The sequence below is a fragment of the Gobio gobio genome (genome assembly GCF_949357685.1).
Source record: "Gobio gobio genome assembly, chromosome: 18".
NCBI classification, from domain to species: domain Eukaryota; kingdom Metazoa; phylum Chordata; class Actinopteri; order Cypriniformes; family Gobionidae; genus Gobio; species Gobio gobio.
In genome coordinates this window covers 37,628,352-37,648,902 of record NC_137111.1, presented here as the reverse complement: position 1 = coordinate 37,648,902, position 20,551 = coordinate 37,628,352, and the positions used below count along the sequence as shown (strand labels likewise).

General features: G+C 36.1%; 1 protein-coding gene across 1 annotated transcript; it reads right to left on the bottom strand.

The window, feature by feature from the left end:
• Positions 1-1,223: 1,223 nt before the first annotated feature.
• noto (notochord homeobox) lies at positions 1,224-2,129 on the bottom strand (the record flags this gene model as incomplete). Its single annotated transcript, XM_079842101.1, has 3 exons — positions 1,224-1,418; positions 1,506-1,693; positions 1,775-2,129. The coding sequence occupies 3 exons, from the start codon at positions 2,127-2,129 to the stop codon at positions 1,224-1,226; spliced, it is 738 nt and encodes a 245-aa protein (XP_079698227.1).
• Between the last annotated feature and the right edge of the window lie 18,422 nt (positions 2,130-20,551).

Genomic DNA, 20,551 nt, shown 5'->3' with positions numbered 1-20,551 from the left:
TTGCCTTTAGGGCTTAACTGGATTAAGAGAGTGGAACAGAAACATTGTGACGAGTTTGTTAACTAGTAATCAGTGTGTTCTTAGAGCAGGATTACTAATCCATCCTTATCAAGACTATTAGGCCAGCCACTGCACAAAGCCGCCATGCTAACGGGCTTTAGCATGTCTTAGTCTGCTGCAGAGCAGAGACAACAAGAAGACACAACCATGTCTAAAAAGCTCTGTCTACAATGGAGAGACACACTACCTGGCTCCAGCTGCCCTTGGAACTCAGATAAGCTCTTTTTTGTCTTCTCATCCAACTTTGTCACATCAGCAAAGTTCAACAGTTCCAAAGGAGTCGAACTGTGTTCATCGTTTAACCCTCGGAATTCTCATTATAGCATTTTAAGCATTTTATTTTGTGTTATAAATGCTTGTGTTTTTATTGTGATTGTGAAGGTCGTTACCTTATTGTCTTATGGATTGTGTATACTTGAAAATGTGTCTTTTAATTAAATACGCATTTGGATTTATTACCTTTACAATATATTATCTCTACCGTTATTATTTATTTTATCAATAATATTTTGGATTATTACTGCTGAGCTATAAGGTATTTTCTATGTGTTATATCAACATAAATTCCTTTAAAATAATAACTTTAAATTACCTATCAAATTAACTGAATCATATAGCCTACTGATCACATCATACTGGATATTGCATGATATAATATACTTTATGTACCAATTTCTTTAGTAAAATGCAAATATTTTTATTTTATTTTGATTTGATCAAATCTAGGTTTTTTTGTGATGGACACTCAATGTTTAAACTTGTTGGTTTAACTTAAAAAAGTGACCTTGTTGCCTTAAAATGTTGAGTTCTTTGAAATTAAAAATTTGAGTTAATACAACAAAGGAGAACTCAAAATATTATGTTATCTCAACCACTAAGTTGATTTGACAAAAGATAAAAGTTGTGATAAATCATGACAGTGTAGAGAGACATCAAAGAACATGAATCCAATTTTAAAAATATATTTCCTTTATTTCTTCCATATACAAACGTTTGAACAAAAACAAAGATACCCCTATAAGAGCAATGGTGTGTAATATGAACACCTTAAATATATATCTATTAATTAAATATTTGTACAAATAGAGTACTGTGTCATCTAGAGAAAATCGAATATGTACAAAAACATCCTGTATAAAAGTATAACAGCGAGTGTGATTTCCTCAGTCTTGAAGTGAGTCGTCGATGTCAATGTCTACATCAGACTCTTCTGTGAAATCTCTCTCCTCGTCCTCTCTGCCCTGAGACCCGGGGCTCTTTGGCTGCACGGCGAGTCCTAGTTTGGCTAGTTTGGCTTGTTGTTGCTCAAGACTCTGTTTTCTCCACTTGATGCGTCTGTTCTGGAACCAAACTTTAACCTGGGGGTGCGAGAAGGAAGAACGTTCAGTGTCTGATCTATAGATGATGAAAATAAATGTCAAACTCCATAACTGATGTGCATTTACCTGAGCTTCAGTGAGTTGGAGAGCAGATGCCAGGAGGAAGCGCTCGGATCCCACCATATACTGCTGCCGTGCGAACTCTTTCTCCAGTCTGGACAGCTGCTCATTGGTAAAACTTGTGCGCATTCGCTTTGATTTCCCGGCTTTGTGTTTATAGTGAGAGTGGACTGCTGCTTTGGCCAGTACAGCATCTGTGCGTAAAAGTTGCAATGGTTAGGACATTATAACAGTGTTCCTTTATCTTTGTAAAATGATTGATCTATCAAACATACCTTGTGAGTACATAGCTCCACGACATGTTGTTTGGTAGCTGTAAGGCGGGTAGCAGAAGACGGGATACCCAGTCTGCGAGTGCGTAATACTCTGGTTATACGCGAAGTGTGGGATTTGCGAGTACATGTGCGCCGCTAATGGGACCGCAGAGCTCGAGACCGGCGCTTGATTGGTTATGTTCCGATACACACTTGTCCTGTCTCTCCCCGGATAGTCAGGTCTCGCGAGCAGAGCGTCGATTGTGAAGGATTTCCCTGCGCTCGGTTTTGATGAAGTGGCATAGTCCTGATTGAGAGCCGCGTGAGGGCGCATCGATTGTCCGTAGGGTTCATAAGCTCTTCCAGGCATATGCATGGCTTCTGTTTTGGGTAGGTAAAAAGTCCAAAAGCCTGGTTAAAAGTTATCCGCGGTGGGGATGTTCTCGACCTTGTGAAGAGCGGAGTGGAATGGAGCTTGGAGAGCCGGCGGCTCTTTTATACCTGCTATGGGGCTCGAGGTGCGAACGACCCCCAGCGCGCCTTTGTCTTTTTAAGTGGCAGATGAGTCAAACGAGCGGCTCTACAAGGGATCCAATTAACTGATGGAGTTGTAACAAGCTGAGATTGTCAAATATCCTAATGGCCCTCTGCACTACATGCCCCCGGAGGTAGCCCAGAAACACAGAGAGGGGGTCAAGAGCCGAGAGCCAGGAGGTCCAGATTTACTACAAATTCCTACATGGCTGCGCGCCACAGAAACGTCCTGTGTGAGAGTGCATTGATGTTACCCAAATCATCTTATTTCACGTATTCAAAGGGCACCGCCGAATGCGACACACAGCGGAACAAATACATCCAGAGGTCAAAGAAAAGAAAAGAGAGAGAAAAAACTACTAATCACATTACGCTCAGCCCGTACATCTCTATGAAAGCCCGTTGCCAGTCTTTGAGACTCCAGATTGTCACCCAAATATTTGATTCGTGGTTAGTGAACTAATTCATAATTTAGGCCTACTAAAGTTGAATTGCCTTAAAGTGGTATACCTTATCAAGCACTTTGAAGTTGACGAAGAAAACCAGACTGGTTGAAACTCATTAGATCAGCTCGAACTGGCATAAATGATTGTGATAAGCTAATGGGATTGAAACTAAGATGTTGTTATGGCATAATGATGAAAAGATGTTTTACTGCGCAGACCACGGTAGCATCACACCTACGTGTCGTGGATAATGTTAGAATTCACTTCCAGTTTCAGTCTCGAGGTGTCAAATGAAAGTCGGTATAATAGTGAAATCTCTTCCACATGTAAACACATTGATCAGTTCTCCTCCCTCGATCAGGCGCTGGCGTGTATTGCACCTTGTGCCAATTGTGTTTTTTGTCAGTTTTGGTGTTGCCTGAAAATTGGAGAGGAGATTTGCCGCACCTGGGCTTCAGTTTTCTCACTCTGAGTGCGAAACCCGCTGATTTTACTCGGTGTCGGGTGAGTAACTCCGATGAGCAGATAATCTATTGTACATTTCCGCCACAGAAGTCCACTTAATAAAACCTCTAAGCTTCTCTTAATGTTTTAACTCCTTCAACCCCTTTTACTTTTTTGATACTGCCTATAATTTTTGACTATGTTGAAGTTTTTTAATGAAGTGTGGAAGCCTGTCACACGTGCAGAAACTTGAATAATGCTAGCATGTAACAAAAAACAGCATTGCATTGCTAATGCACTGACAAGCAACTTTTATATCTCTTTATAAGGACACTGTGACACTGTAAAAACTGAAACAAAGCAGGTGCTTGCAGTGATATTTATACATTTACTTATCATTTTTATATTTGTTCATATTTTAGTTTTCTAAGTCCAACAATTAAATACATAACAAACAAAAAAAAACAATATTGGATAAAGTACCGGTCAAAAGTTTGGAAACATTACACTTTTTAATGTTTTTGAAAGAAGTTGCTTTATATATATATATATATATATATATATATATATATATATATATATATATATATATATATATATATATATATATATATATATATATATATATATATATATGATTATGATCAATGTTGAAAACAGTTGTGTAAAACATTTTTTATTTTATTTTTAGGATTCTTTGATGAATAGAAAGTTCAAAAGAAAATGTATTTATCTGAAATAGAAAGCTTTTGTAACATTGTACTACCGTTCAAAAGTTTTGGGTTGGTAAGAATTATTTTTTATTTTTTGGGAAATAACTTAAAGAAATTAATACATTTATTCAGCAAGGATGCATTAAATTGATTGACAGTAGCTATAGACATTTATAATGTTGCAAAAGCTTTATATTTCAGATAAGTGCTGTTCTTTTGAACTTTCTATTCATTAAATAATCCTGAAAAAAAATGTACACAACTGTTTTCAACATTGATAATAATAATAAATGTTTCTTGAGCAGCAAATCAGCATATTAGAAGGATTTCATGTGACTGGAAGACTGGAGTAATCATGCTAAAAAATCAGCTTTGAATCACAGAAATAAACTGCATTTTAAAATATATGCAAATAGAAAAAAGTTATTTTAAATTGCAAAAATATTTCACAATAATACTGTTTTTGCTGTATTTTGGATCAAATACATGTAGCCTTGGTGAGCAGAAGAGACTTTTTTAAAAACATTTTAAAAAATCTTACTGTTCTCAAACTTTTGACCAATAATGTATATGTGTGTATATATATATATATATATATAATTTGTGCAATTTATTTTTATTATTTAATCGGTTCAGAACTATTGTATAAAAATTTAAGCTGAAAATGAAATTTAACATTTTTTATTATTATTATTTATTCATTATAGCGCATGGGCATATTTCTTTGTGCCTGGAACATAGTTCATGTCTGAACAAAGCCTGATGTTGAGGACCAGTGATGGGAGGAAATCACTTATGTAAAGAGGGAGTCCCCATTACTGCCTCTCAATTAGGACATGAAACGCCACAGATGAAAAGCAGCGGCTCCACTAAAGGAAGTGATTTGCTTTCTAACGCTGCTTTAGAACAAAGAAGAGCTCTTTCAAGGGAGGATTATAGTCAGCTCTGCAAACTCTACGTGCTCATTGCTAAAAGACAAGCCCAGTGTAGAGGACTTGCTAAAGCACAGTTAAACAGTTCTTCCTTTGACCCGCGCGTTTTCTAATTACAGCAGCGCACCTGACACCAACGCGTCTAATGAACAGCGCAAACAGCGCGCTTCTGCCTCCGTAGAAGCTCAGCGTCTGACCACCTAGACCAAGTTCCCCTTGTTTGTTAACATGTTTCTCTGAACAGGCTTGAAAGAAAGGAATCACGCCGTGCGAGGCGGTGTTTACATATTACCGCTTAGTCCTCACGTCTGAATCCTCAGCAAGCAAGCACATCTGGACAGCAGTGTTTGCACGCCTGCGCATTATGTACAATTACGAGGCTTTCTATTGATTGATCATCAATTAATTTATTATTAAATGGTTTCCATTTAACTTTTTAACAAAAGTCATGCCTTTAAAGAGAGTGCCTTTCAAAGTAATCCACTCTTAAAAATAAAGTTTCATGACTGGCATCGACGGTTCCATGAATAACCTTTAACAGCACCAAAAACCAAAACTCATCCTTGATTTGAATTGATGTCTGAGCATTCAGCAACACTTTCCGTCCTATATACTTTTATTATAAATGATGCATTATAAAACCATCCTTAAAATTAAGAAAGGAACCTTGCTCACAGTTAATACAGTCAAGCAATGTATTTAACCCTAACCAGAGTAAACATTAAAAACAAGTTTCAAACACACTTAAAAAAATATAGGCTCCAGAAGGGGGGATTTAAAGGGATAGTTCACCCAAAAATCATTTACTCACCCTCAAGTTGTTCCAAACCGGTATGAGTTTCTTTGTTCTGCTGAACACAAAAGAAGATATTTTGAAGAATGTTTGTGACCAAGCAGATAGAGCAACCATTGACTACCATATAGGGGAAAAAATACTATGGTAGTTAATTGTTGCTCTATCTGCTTTGTAACAAACATTCTTTTAAATATCTTCTTTTGTGTTCAGCAGAACAAAGAAACTCATACAGGTTAGGAACAACTTGAGAGTGAGTAAATGATGACAGAATTTTCATTTTTAGGCGAACTATCCCTTTAAAAGCGAATTCAAGTATTTAAATTATTTAAAGGGATAGTTCACCCAAGAATGAAAATGATGTCATCATTCGCCCTCAAGTACTAGTTCCAAACCTGAATTTAGGGTGAATTCAGGGTGATTGGGACACTTTTTGTCATTGAGCTGACTAGGAAAAAGTGTCCCAGTCAACCTGAATTCACCCTATTTCTTCAGTTGAACACAAAAGAGGATATTTCGAAGAATATGGGGAAACAAACAGTTGATGGACCCCATTCCTGACTTCCATAGAATGGCTACTATGGAAGTCAATGGGGCCCATCAATTATTTGGGAAGCAACATTTTTCAAAATAGCAAAATTATTTTTTTGTGTGTTCAACAGAAGAAAGATTTTCAGGTTTGGAACAACCTGAGTGGGCGAGTGAATGATGGCAGAATTTTTGGATGAACTATGGTATTCCTTTAACATCATTAATACTTCAGGGTTACATGCACCAGCAGAAATAATTGTAACAGTTAGATCTAAAAAATAGCTCCTTAAGGTTGCCTCACTTTTTTTTACAGTGATGAATCTTGTAACTGAACTTACTTTCTTGATGCTGTAATTTTAGATTGTATATTTCTTTAATCGTACCTTTCCTCTTTTATTAGAAACTTTTGAGAAATGTAACTTTAGATGACACATATTATGCGATTTAGACAACCTTTCCATTGCACTGAAGGTTCTTTCTAAGATTAGTTCTATTTTTTTTAGGTTCTTCACACCAAGAAAAGAATATTGTTCTTTTAGAGTTTATAGTTTCTTCTGTGACATTGCTGTAAAACCCCATTTTGGGGCCTTTATTTTTAAGTGTTAGAACCTTGTTTTTAATGTTTACTTTTAGGGTTATTGTGAATGAACTGTGAGCAAGGTTCCTTTCTTAATTGTGAGGAACATTGTTTTATAATGTATTATTTATAATAAATGCTTATAAGGACGGAATGTGTTGCTAAATGCTCAGACATCAACTAAAATCAAGGCTGAGTTTTGGTTTGTGTATTGGAGCCAGACAGAGAATACACTGATGGGCTTTTTTGTGTTGGAGCTCCTTTTCATAGTCATAGTGAAGTACAGTGGCTGCCCCTCCTTCGACAACATCCCTTTTCTGTAAAACTGAAACTCACGCACCACCCAAAGCTGTCAAATCGATTTAATTGATCTAAAATGTGAACCATTCTGGCAAAAAGTCCATTTTGAATACATGTCGGAAAATCCTATTTTAGAGGACTATTTAGCTTTTAGTTTCTTACTTTTCTTTCGATTTTTGAAATATCACCAGGTTATGCATCTGCTTACTAAACTGCATTATGAGTTCAACATGTTACAATTTATGTCTTATCACTAAAACCCCTATTGGTATTATTGCTGGGATGCAATGCTTAGTGTTTTATTTAGCTTAACAGAGGCAAGTGACATTAAGATTATTACCTCAGACGTGAAAACTGACCAATTATCTCACCTTATTATCACACCTCAGACAATAGGCGTCAAGATAACTTCTATACGGGAGTTGCATAATGCTGCAGAATGGACCATCCAGTTTCTTTTCTTTTACTCTGGTAGGGACCATCAGGGTCATCAAGGAGAAACAAGGCCAATTGGACAATCTATCTCACCTTTACTGTTTCGAGCAGTTTGACTGGACGACAAGGTAACCTACGTCTAGCTTCAATACACATTTCACCCCTGTCATGATGTATGTTAACCTTGAAATATGCTTCATTTTATTCAGTCAAATGATTTCATGTTTTCAAGTATCACTGAATCAACTCAAATACACTGTAAAAAGTTGCTACCTTAAATTTTTAAGTACAAAAAACTTGGATGTTTAAGTCATTTGAACTTAAATTGCATTAAACGACTTTAAGGACGAATCTTAAAACTTATTATAAAAAGTTGAAAGTGAAGGTAACGTTTACAGGTTGTCACTTTATTTTACAGCAATAAATCTTGGAACTGAACTTACTTTCTTGATCCTCTTTTATTAGACACCTTTATAGACAACACATATTATGCAATTTCAACTCAGAGGGACACCAAAGTCAAGATGATTTATTGCCATTTCTCTATTACATCTTATAGATGATATAGCGTCAACAAGATTGAGGTCTTGTCCCTGGATATGTTGTGTGTATTCAGGCTGTCTGGCACTGTTTGACCCCACCTTGACTTGATGGTCCAGTATTTTCAGTGGGACCAATTGCCATTTCAGAAGCTTGATTTCTCTCTCTCTAGGGCTGCAGGGTTTTAAAAGCACAGGGCCATTGTCACAATAGTTCTGGCCATGCAACTAATGTCCCATTATCCTTCCAGCTCTTTGTCTCATTCTCGTCTGCTCATCAGGAGCAACAATAGAACATGGATGGAACTGAAGGCTAATGAGGTTACTTGATTGCTTTTTTTTGGGACAGTGATTGCTTAGAAACCAAAATCAGATCCTTATGTAAAAAGACCTAAGAATGGAAAATGGAAAATGTGAATTTTTTTTTTCATATTTTCCTTGTCTTTTCGCAATATGTCAGTAGAACCAGACTTAATTGTGCAGGCTTAATGTTTGTTAAAACATTAAACTTAGATTAACGAAAACTTTGATTAAACCATCAAAAATATGAGAAAAATATTTTAGATATTTTAGATATTCTAACTATGAGGGAAGAACAAAGCACTAAACTTGGTTAAGGTATTTATCTGACAAAATTATTTACAAAAAAGACAAACTACAACTACAGGTTTTATTTTAATATGCCCCCAAAAAAACAATATATATATATATATATATATATATATATATATATATATATATATATATATATATATATAGTGCTGTCAGTTAAACGCGTTATTAACGGCGTTAACGCAAACCTATTTTAACGGCGTCAATTTTTTTATCGCGAGATTAACGTTCTTTTTGGTCTAACAAACTTTGTAGTTTTTTCACATGCTGTTGCAACAACTAGTAACGTTAGAAAAACTACAACACCACTCCGGATGTAGCTAGACCGGAAACAAAACATCAGGCACGCTGCGGCTGCCCGTCTCGTTTGGGCCATTAAAAGAGTAGACGTGGATGGCAAGCGTGAGACGCCGAAATGAGAAACGTATTAAGCCATGGTTTAACTCAGGGGTCTTCAACTAAAAGTGCTTGTCTTGAGCGCTGCTTTCTGCTCTGATGGTGCGTAGCCTACACACCAGACGCGAATGAAGCGTTTTGCGCGAGTGATTTAAGTCAATGCAAAGACGCAAATAGACATTCTGCGGCGCGGATTAAGCGGCGTGCATGTCGCGTCATTCGCGTCCGGTGTGAGCGCACCATCAGTCTCTTCTTCACTGCATGCTTGACCGCGCGTCTGGGTCTGAACGTAGTAACAGAGAGCATTGCAACGTTAACTGTTTCATTATGTCAAAAGGCTTCGCGGTCCGGATGGACGCATCTCGCGGTCCGGATTCGGACCGGAGTCCGCTAGTTGGCGACCCCTGGTTTAACTGCACTATAGGCGGAGTCCTAGTTTACCTTGCATGTGCACTTTGTAATTTTATTTTGTATCACCCTGTTTTGATCCCTTAGAAAGAGCTGTTGAAGGGGCTGTTTGTGCAACAAATTATTTGTTTCACCCTTTTATTGATGGGCAGTGTTACATTGTGTGAGATTATTTGCTCCAAGTGAGAATGTTGGTGTGAAATCGAACACTAAAGTATGCCAATGTTGTTTTCAATAAAACAAACATTTGAACAAAGCAAGCCGATCCACTTTTCTACGTTGATAAGAGCATTAAAATAAGAAAAAATAATGGGACAAAAAGAAATCAAGGGACATTTAGAATAAATAAAAATGTGCGATTAATTGTGATTAATTGTGAGTTAACTATGACATTGATGCGATTAATCGCGATTAAATATTTTAATCGTTTGACAGCACTAGTATATATATATATATATATATATATATATATATATATATATATATATATATATATATATATATATATAATACTTTATAATAAATAAATACATAAATAAAAAAAATAAAAATAAAAAAAATAATAAAAATAAATAAATAAATAAATAAATAAATAAATAAATAAATAAATAAATAAATAAATAAAAGCTCATGATTATAGAAACATACATTAACTACATCATAATCAGTTATTGATATTTCTTTGGTTCTCTCTTGCATGTGATCATAATTTATTTGTATGACAGCCTGGCCAAAAATCATGTCAATCTGACATGCTTTAAAACAATTGACTCCAAAATGCGTACAAAACAATTTTTTTTAATAATATTTAAATAAAGGGGTGACATAATGATGATGACCACTCTTGGCCACTACTGTATAATCTATTACATTGAAATATATTTAATTTAGCATTTCAAAAGAATTATTACATTAATATGAGACCAAGATTGATTGAGTAAAGAGAGAAACATTCTCATCCTCTATTCACAATCAACCACAAAAAATGAACTCATATAGCCTAGCATCATATCAATACGATTTTCATTTCATAATCAAAACAACCTGTATTCATAAAGACAAAAAACTGTTTATACTAAATGTGAACATATTTTGAATGCAAATCATATTTTCTGATATTGTAATATAATTTTTTCCCCCTTGAAATAATTTAGTCTGATCTGATAATGTTTGTTGGTTTATTGCCAAGAGTTAATGTTGTCATATGTTACAGCCTCTGTCACACCTGGCTACATGCTTTTTTACACAGTGGTGTAAGGCGGTGTGAAATTTTCACTTGAGGTGAACATTGTGGCAACAGAATGTGATGTTTGGTGTAATCTCAATAAATCAATAATGGAATGTGTGATCTATCGATAGCCTGTTTCCAAGTAGCACGCAGGTGGTCTTGAGGAGCAGCGGCCGCTTTACGGTGGTGTTTTAGAGGGGGTAGTGGAATTATATGGGGCATTTTAGGGGGGTATTTGGGAAAGTTATGCATGGTGACACTCTTTAATGGAGGTGAGAATTGGTGGGTTGGACTTTGACACTTGATTAGTGTTTACACTTCCTGTCACAGAGAGTGAGAGGGAGACAGAGAAAAGAGAGTAAATAGTGTCCGAATACTACTGAGATCAACTCTGGACTAAGGAAGGTCATGGATGGATTTGGTAAACAACCTGCTGGTGAATCAGAAAACCCTGGTTAAAGGGACAGTTCACCCATGAAGGAAAATTCTGTCATCGTTTACTCACCCTCAAGTTGTTCCAAAACTGTATGAGTTTCTTTCTTCTGTTGAGCACAAAAGAAGATATTTTGAAGAATGTTGGTAACCAGACAGTTGATGGGCCCTATTGACTTCCATAGAATGGGGGAAAACTATGGAAGTCAAAGGGGCGCATCAAAGTAAATAATTATGAAATGTTCACTTTTGGAGACTCTGCGCTTATTGCACACAATTAGTAGCTTTATAGCAAAGCTACATGTCCCAACCTCGTGCTGTAATAACGATAGACAAAATGGGGGCATTTTATTACCCTACTTCAATGAACCTAACCGCCCCTAAACCTACCCATCACTGCAGTACAGACAAATCGTACAAATTTATACGAATTGGTCGTGAGATAGCGACCAAACAGCTAAGTAGATGTTAGATCTCAAGGATCTATATCTACCTTATTTAACTATTAAAATGCAATCTAATTTGTCAGGTTGATTTAGTCATGTTTGACTTGAATAAAACCAAGTTAATTTAGATGTACCATGAAACATATTTATGTTACTGAGGGGAAAAAAAAGTAATGTACATTTTTTTTAATATATTTGATGTCTCTGCTCCCCAAGACTTATCAAAAATACAGTAAAAACAGTAATATTGTCAAATATTATTTCAATTTAATATATATTTTAAAATGTAATTTATTCCTGTGATGGTACAGCTGAATTTTCAGCATTATTACTCCAGTCTTCAGTGTCACGGGATCCTTCAGAAATCATTCTAATATGCTGATTTGGTGCTCAAGAAACATTTTAGTTGTGCTGCTTAATATTTTTGTGGAAAAATTATGCATTTGCTTAGGATGCTTTCAAAAATAGAAAGCATTTATTTAAAATAGAAATCGTTTGTAACATTATAAATGTCTTTACTGTCACTTTTGATCTATTTAATGCGTCCTTGCTGAAAAAAAGTATTGATTTCTTTTGAAAATAAATAAATAAATAATTGAAAATGAAATAATTCCAATGACCTCAAACTTTTGAACGGTTTTGTTCATAGTAACCTGGTTTTTAAATTCACTTAAAATTGTTAACTTATATGTTCTTAACATACATTTATTTATATTAAAATAAACACCTGTATTTTTTAATCATTTGAGTTTTTTTAATAGTACATTTATTTCAGTTTTAACTTATAAACTTGGCATATGATATAGCCCAATGTAGCCAATTGTTATTTTTTTATACTGACATTTTTTACTCTTTTATTTTATAGTGAATATGGATGTAACAGTTTTTTTAAAGGCTCAACAGGTCATCTAAGGTGAAAAATGTTCATCAAGCAGCCATCATCATTGCTCATGTTTGTCTTGAAAATCCCTACAGTCTGGTTGCTATCAAACACACTTCAACACAGCCTAAAGCAGATTAAATCAGTCTTGTTTAGCCTGTATTTGCAGCCAACCTGTACTTGATGCAGCACAACCTTCAATAGAGAACAAAGCCACTATATGCGAATGCTGTTTTTTTACTAGTGTCCCTCATAAGAGGACAAGATCAAAGGACAGTAACCATAGAGATCATCCACACAAAGACACACATGTGGTCCTGGGAAAGTGGAGTAGTTCTCTGTGTTACAGCTTATTGTACAATAGTTGACTGTGTTCCTCAGAGCTCACTGTGATGTCCTTCATGCAAACGAACGCCTCTACACTGTCCTCTAGTGGTGCTCATGAGTACTTCCTTTAGCAGAGGAGAGTGATTGTGAAATACATACAATTATTAGAATATATTTCAATATATATGTTATATGTTAATTATACATAACAATGCGACTTATCAAAAAATGTCCAAGTGGCACAAATTCACTGCATTATATAAGAAGATGGAGCGCATTTTTATCCTGTACGATCATTATGAAGCATTAAAGGTGCACTATGGATAATTTTTTGAGTAAAATATCCAAATAACGCTAGGCCAGTGTTATATATTTTGTTCAGTTGAGTACTTACAATATCCCAAATGTTTCCAACTATTTGTAAATCGTGAGAAACTGCTATTTTAACCGAGGAACCGGGACGTGTGAGGGAGTCGGCTGTCAATCGCATCATATCTGCGTTACCCTCGGTTTCTGGTTTTATTTTGCAGAAACGCTTTACTCTCACTACAGTGTGAACAAGTGTCATAGCAGCCGCCCAGAGAACGCACAGAGTAACGTCATAAAATCATTTTCAACACACTCAGATGTATCTGATATGATAAACAGAGCTGTTACCTCATACTCATGACCGGAAAACCGGAAGTGGCGACTGTGTCATAATAAAAGTCCCACCGCTCCAGCGGCCTTGCTCAGCTCCACAAAACGTTAATAATCGCATCCATGAACATGATTTCTGCCTGAGTCCTATCCCGATTCTTTTCCACCGGCTGTGAGGTGAAGACCACGGCTGCGTCCGAAAACCTAAGCAGCTGACTCGTTGCCTCGTTGCCTTATCAGACAATGGCTTGTAAGGCAGCGTTTAAGCATGAAGGCACCTCACAAAACTAATTTCGGACAGACTTCTTAGGCAGGGTAACAGTTTAATGATCTATAGCAAAATAGAGAGAGCTTTAGTGAGAACTGAACACATATTTAATCACTACATTAGTAATTTCTCGCTAGAAATTACATCAGAAGTGGAAAATGTTGGTAAAAAAACATACATTTACACACAAACTGACCAGCAAACGCAACTCTCGGACGCCATTTTTTTCCCCCAGCTCAACTGTCACAGAATGGAAAGCACAGGATTGTGGGATAGCAAAGGCAGCGAAGGATACAAATATGCTGCCTTCAAAAATCGATCAGATGAAGGTATCTCAGGAGACAGGAAGTGAAGCTAACATTAGATTCGGACGTGCCTTGGTACCTTCCTGCCTTGAAATGTGTCCTCCGAAGGCAGCTTTTTCCAGGTTTCGGAATTCAGACCCAGCCCACATGTCCCAAGATTCTGCACTCAAACGTGGCGTCATCAAACTACGCCTTTGTTTTGAACAGGCGACCTCTAGTGGACGCAAAAGTTACATAGTGCACCTTTAACCCTTGCAAGTGTACAATTTAAAAAAGTTACTCCGAGGACAAACCTAAAAATATCTGTCAAAAAACTGTCATAAAAAATGTGAAGCTTTGGAGCACAGGCCCAAGTTTGGTCTCATCTTAAAAAAAGACCCATGGCACATTATTGTTGGGTGAAAAAAGTGAAGAAAAAAAAAGTTTACAAAGTAAAACCAAAAAAAAGCTAAGGTTTGAATTTATGAAATGTATTTTTTATAAAATATATTTTATGAAACATGTTGAACTCACAAACTGCTAAAAAAAAATTCAAAGCCATATCTCAAAAATATATTTCAAAATATATCTCATATAAATTGATATCTCAAAAAAGAAGACAAAAAGTAAGATTTTGTTTGGCATTTTTCCCACTAGCTGTCAGCAAAGCTACACTGGCACACACAGTACTGGGATTTTTGCAGCATTGCAACTTCACTCTCTCAAAAATTGCACTCACACACACATTTTTGTATTACACACATACAAACCACTCACTGACAGCCATACCAACAAACCCACACAATTATAGCTGCACCAGCAGAAGCAGAAAACAGAAAATGGGAAGTATTTACTTTATAGTCTACATATTATAATTATATATGACCTTGCCAACAGAATGAAAGTTTATTAACAAAGATTGCATCATTATAGTTAAATGGATTAAACATTTCAGTTTTATTGGGTTTCAATGGGGACATTTTTGTTCTTAAGATCCTAAATATTATGGCGCCGCTCTGAATAAGGTCCATTGATTGTGAAATCAATGACAACAGTCTTGCTTCTCTTTGCAGAATATGCCATGAACGTTTTCTGTATAGCCTACATAAAGATTCGACCACAGTATGCTTGTGAGTGTTTTTTGAACAATAATTCATAAATACAGTCACTTGCCGCCATCTACTGGCATAATGATGTAACCTGCAGAAAGAGTCACTGAAATATCATTTGGCAAAATCTAAAATTGTAAATAAATGCTGACAAAAAATATATAATTTAGATTTGATTATTGTGTTTAAATAATTGTATTTATTTAAACTATTTGAACATTAATGGTAATGAAGATTCATATTCAATAATATCTTCAATAAAGTCTGTCTCTGCTGCTAGAGTCTAGACCTAGTTGTTGCTGATTCCACCATTTTCTCACTTGCTGGCAGCACACATTATACAAACATGTATATATAAATAGAATGAAAGATATAGCGTGTATTGCCTATTGTTACATGATAGTCATATCCACTTGTCATTTAACAAGAAGTGCTTCTAACCACAGCTAGAGAGCTGTAGCTCAGTTCGTTGGAACTATGGTTTTGGTAATTGGGCAAAGGATCTCATCAGTGTAAGTTCATATTTGTGACGATACTAAAATCTAAAAATCTCACCAACTTTCTAGCACCATTGAATTAAATTCATAATTTTCACCAAACTCTAATATAGGTCATACTATCAACACTTCCTGGTGCCAGACAGATTTGAATGAATCACAAAGGTCTTTCTGCTAGTCTCAGGCCTATTTTAAAAACAATTGCTGACACCACTGTCACAGCACGGACAATACTATGGGTAGACTATAGATGGCAGCATCAGCAAACCTGTTGTAATTTCTCTTACACCACCAGGTGTCATTATGGTTCACTGTAATTTGCCAATACTGACGTCAGTGCTTGTTAACCTGCTTGGTTGTTAACACTGATAAGGCATAACATTATAACCATATTGTATATATCCTGTGCTGGTCCCTCTTGTGCTGCCAAAACAGCCCTGACCCGTTGAGGCATGGACTCCACTAGACCCCTGAAGGTGTGCTGTGGTATCTGGCACCAAGATATTAGCAGCAGATCCTTTAAGTCCCGTAAGTTGCGAGGTGGGTCCTCCATGGATCGGAGTTGTTTGTTCAGCACATCCCACAGATGCTCGATTGGATTGAGATCTGGGAAATTTGGAGGCCAAGTCAACACCTCAAACATCTTGTCGTGCTCCTCAAACCATTCCTCAACATTTTGTGCTTTGTGGCAGGGCGCATTATCCTGCTGAAAGAGGCCACAACCACCAGGGAATACTGTTTCCGTGTTGGTGAGCAACAATGTTTAGGTGTCAAAGTAATATCCACATGGATGGCAGGACCCAAGACTCTCAGAAAAAAAGGTACAGGGCTGTCACTGGGGCGGTACCCTAAGGTACAAAAGTGAAAAGGTACATCTTTGTACCTTACTCACCCCTGAAAGGTACATTTTAGTACCTCAAAAGGTACATATCAGTACTTTAAGAGTGCATATTAGTACCTTAAAGGTACATATTAATACCTTTAAGGTACATATTAGTACCTTTTTTGTTATGTACCTTAGGGTACCGCCCCAGTGACAGCAATGTACCTTTTTTTCTGACAGTGGTAAGGTTACCCAGCAGAACATTGCCCACAGCATCACACTGCCTCCGCCGGCTTGCCTTCTTCCTATAGTGCATCCTGGTGCCATGTGTTCCCCAGGTAAGCGATGCACACGCACCCGGCCATCCACGTGATGTAAAAGAAAACGTTATTCGTCAGACCAGGCCACCTTCTTCCATTGCTCCGAGGTCCAGTTCTGATGCTCATGTGCCCACTGTTGCCGCTTTTGGCTGTGGACAGGGGTCAGCATGGGCACCCTAACTGGTCTGCAGCCCCATACGCAACAAACTGTGATGCACTGTTTATTCTGACACCTTTCTATCAGAACCAGCATTAACTTCTTGAGCAATCTGAGCTACAGTAGCTCGTCTGTTTGATCGGACCACACGGGCCAGCCTTCACTCCCCACGAGCCTTGGCCACCCATGACCCTTTTGCTGGTCACCACTGTTCCTTCCTTTGACCACTTATAGATACTGACCACTGCAGACCGGGAACACCCCACAAGAGCTGCAGTTTTGGAGATGCTCTGACCCAGTCGTCTAGCCATCACAATTTGGCCCTTGTCAAACTCGCTCAAATCCTTACACTTGCCCATTTTTCCTGCTTCTAACACATGCCTAATATATCCCACCCACTAACAGGTGCCGTGATGAAGAGATAATCACTGTTATTCACTTGGTCATAATGTTATGCCTGATCGGGTTATATTTCATATCCACATGCACATTAATTTACTTGTGATTTTGTGAAAACGTTTATATTTTGTATTTTAAGATTCAAATATATCTAATATATTAGATAGCCTAGATACTATGACAGTCGTATTTAATGTGGCCCTACATATTATAAATACATTTAGTGTTTGTCATGGTGATCAAGTAGTTACAAACTCTAGTATTAGGCCTACAGCTATAGGGTTATATCAACTTACAACCACTAGGGGTGCGTAGAGGATTTTCTTGTGGTGCCACCCTCAGAACTTGGTGCCCTTTTTGCCTTCCAGAACTGTCTTGGTGTTGACTGTTGACTGATAATGACCGACAGGGCAGTGAAAGTAGCCTATATTTTGTGTGAAAATGGAAAATGCAGGAGATTGACCCAAACATAAGTCTCTTTCTTAACTCACCCACACCCACCCCCACCCACACACACATCCTCTCTCTCCCCCTCTCTCTCTCTTTCACATGCACACACAGGTTGCATAGATGGTTTACGGGGACATTCCATATAGGCATAATAGTTTTTATACTGCAAAAATATATATTCACCCCATCATACCATCACACAACCTTCTGCATTTTTGAATTAAATAAAAAAAGTTGTTTAGTATGTTTATTTTGCACTTTGAATTACAAGGGCATCGGCATGTCCTCATAACGTAAGGGGGGTGGCCTGAAACCTGAATGCACACCACAATATAAGGACTTTGAGTCCTAATAACTCTGTTACAAGTGAATATAGGAATCAAGACAAAATGTTTAACAGACAACTGAGTCAAATGTCCTGAAGTGAGAGTATACCATTCATCCAGTCTCTGCTTCACCTCCCTTATATTCCATCATGAATATAAAAACTGATATTAATTTACTGATAAGAATGAGAACAGCTTGCTGTGTGTGCATGTTCAAACACAGGAGTATGTTTTTTCTTTTCTTCTGTTATGCCCAAAACATCCTTGACGACATTACATTTAGAATAGATAGGCCTATGTTAACATTATTACAACATTATTCGTTTTCTTGTTCCATTAGCAAAACGGCTCCCTGATTCTTGAGTGCTGGGACAATACAAGCTGAATTATTTTGACTGAATCGATTCAACATGTTGAATAGATGATTGATTTAGGTTTTTGTTATTTTTCTCCTGAGATGAGTACTTTATTGGAGATCTCAGAGATACAGTTCACTTCAGGAATAGTCTCCTTGTAGCAACCAAAGTGTTAAGATTGTTGATTGTGAAAGATGTTATTGTTGTTTGTGCACAAACTAGATAACGGAAAGTTAATTGTAATTTGATTTAAGTTCAAGGATGTTTACTGAAACCCTCTCACCACAAAACTGCCACTCCTTTTACTCTTCCTGGGTGGTGTACAGATTGCTCTCTAGCTTGAAACAAATAAAGGTCACCCTGATGAGTGTAGAAGATCTTAAATTTAATTTGCAAACAGACCACTTTACTACACATTTTTTTTACTAAAATTAAAATACAAGACTGAAATAATTTAGCACGTCACCTGACAAGTCCACATTTATTTCTATTGATTTCTATTAGCAGGAGTCTTGTGCTTCAGTCCTTCAAACACAAAGCATGTTTAACCATGTGTAACCAATATTAAATGGCATTTAAGTGTACTTACAGAGAATACACTTTCATGTCTATGTTTAATATAACACTTTGCACGTTGTAATAATGTCAAATGAAAAATGTTATAGTATAAAAGTTAACTGTATTGTTATGTAACTGTGTTTTTCAATATTACATTACAAGATTATATATTTTAAATGAAAAGATGAGTAAGTTTAACGACAAACCTTGGTGTTGGCTTGACAAATCCTTGTCTGAAAGTTTGAAATAACTTTGAAAAACTTAAAGTTTGAAGATTTTTGTCAATAAAAGGTGTTTTAGCACATTACAGGCATATTTATATTATGAATTAGCACATTACGTGGATGTTTTAACATGTTTCTATCATGAATTAACATGTTGCTAACATGATTTAGCACAGTGCTACCATATTCCTAGCATGATAGCACATTGCTGATGTTTCAGCATGCTGCTACCATGAGTTAGCAAGCTGAGAATATTTGAGCATGTTGCTAGCACGTTTAAACATGTTGCTAGCTTGTTTTAGTATGCTGCTATATCACATTTCTCGCATTATTTATCACATTGCTGGCATGTTTCTAGCATGATTTAGGCTAACGCTTTTCTTGTTCATTTAGCACATTTAATGTTTTAGCATGTTGCTAATGTTTTAACATATTGCTAGCATACATTTAGCACAATGTTAACATGTTTTAACATGTTGCTAGCGTGAATTAACACATTGCATGTTGCTAGATAGATGTTGTAGCTTGAAAACTATTGTTTAATTTAGTCTTGGAGGAAGAAGAAGAAGAAGAAGAAGAAGAAGAAGAAGAAGAAGAAGAAGAAGAAGAAGAAGAAGAAGAAACTTTTTTTAACATTAACATCCACATACTGCAATTGCACTGCACTTTACGTCCTATTGTTACTGCGTAACAACCTGTAATAAACCTTGCACATTATACTTCTTTATATATACATATTATATATTTTATGTTAACCACTTATTTTTAAGTCTACAGTTTATCTCACTTATCATATCCACATATTTTTTATATTTTTATTTTTCTTATTTCCTATTTTTATCTTTTACTTGATTTATTTATAATTCTACTTATGTTAATACTTTTTATTCTAATTTTATTCTATTTCTATTTTAATTTCTTGTAACTGTTATTTGCACTGTCCATGGAGCGGACCTGTTTACATTTCACTGCCAGTTGTATATTGTGTATATAACTGTGTATGTGACAAATAAAACTCTTGAATCTTGAAAACTCACATATGATTTCAGTGCTGGAATTGTCAAGCCAACATTGCAACTGTATCATTACAAATGTGTAATTACAAATAAATATGATTAAATAGGCTATTATTAAAGTTTCAATAGATTCTATTATTTTAGTTTGTCATAAATACTTGTCAACAGTACATTTTAACCATATTATATATATATTTCAAAGACAATAGAAGTAATTTACGAAATTATGAAAAAAACACTCTTAAAGTTAAGCAAATTGCATTTCATGTAAACTATAATACATTTTTGCTTACTTGCAATTAACATGCAATTAAGTTTCTGAAAACATTACATTAAGTGTATGACATGTATTATAAGTATAGGCTTTCTCCTTTTAAAAAATATACTAAAGTCTACTTT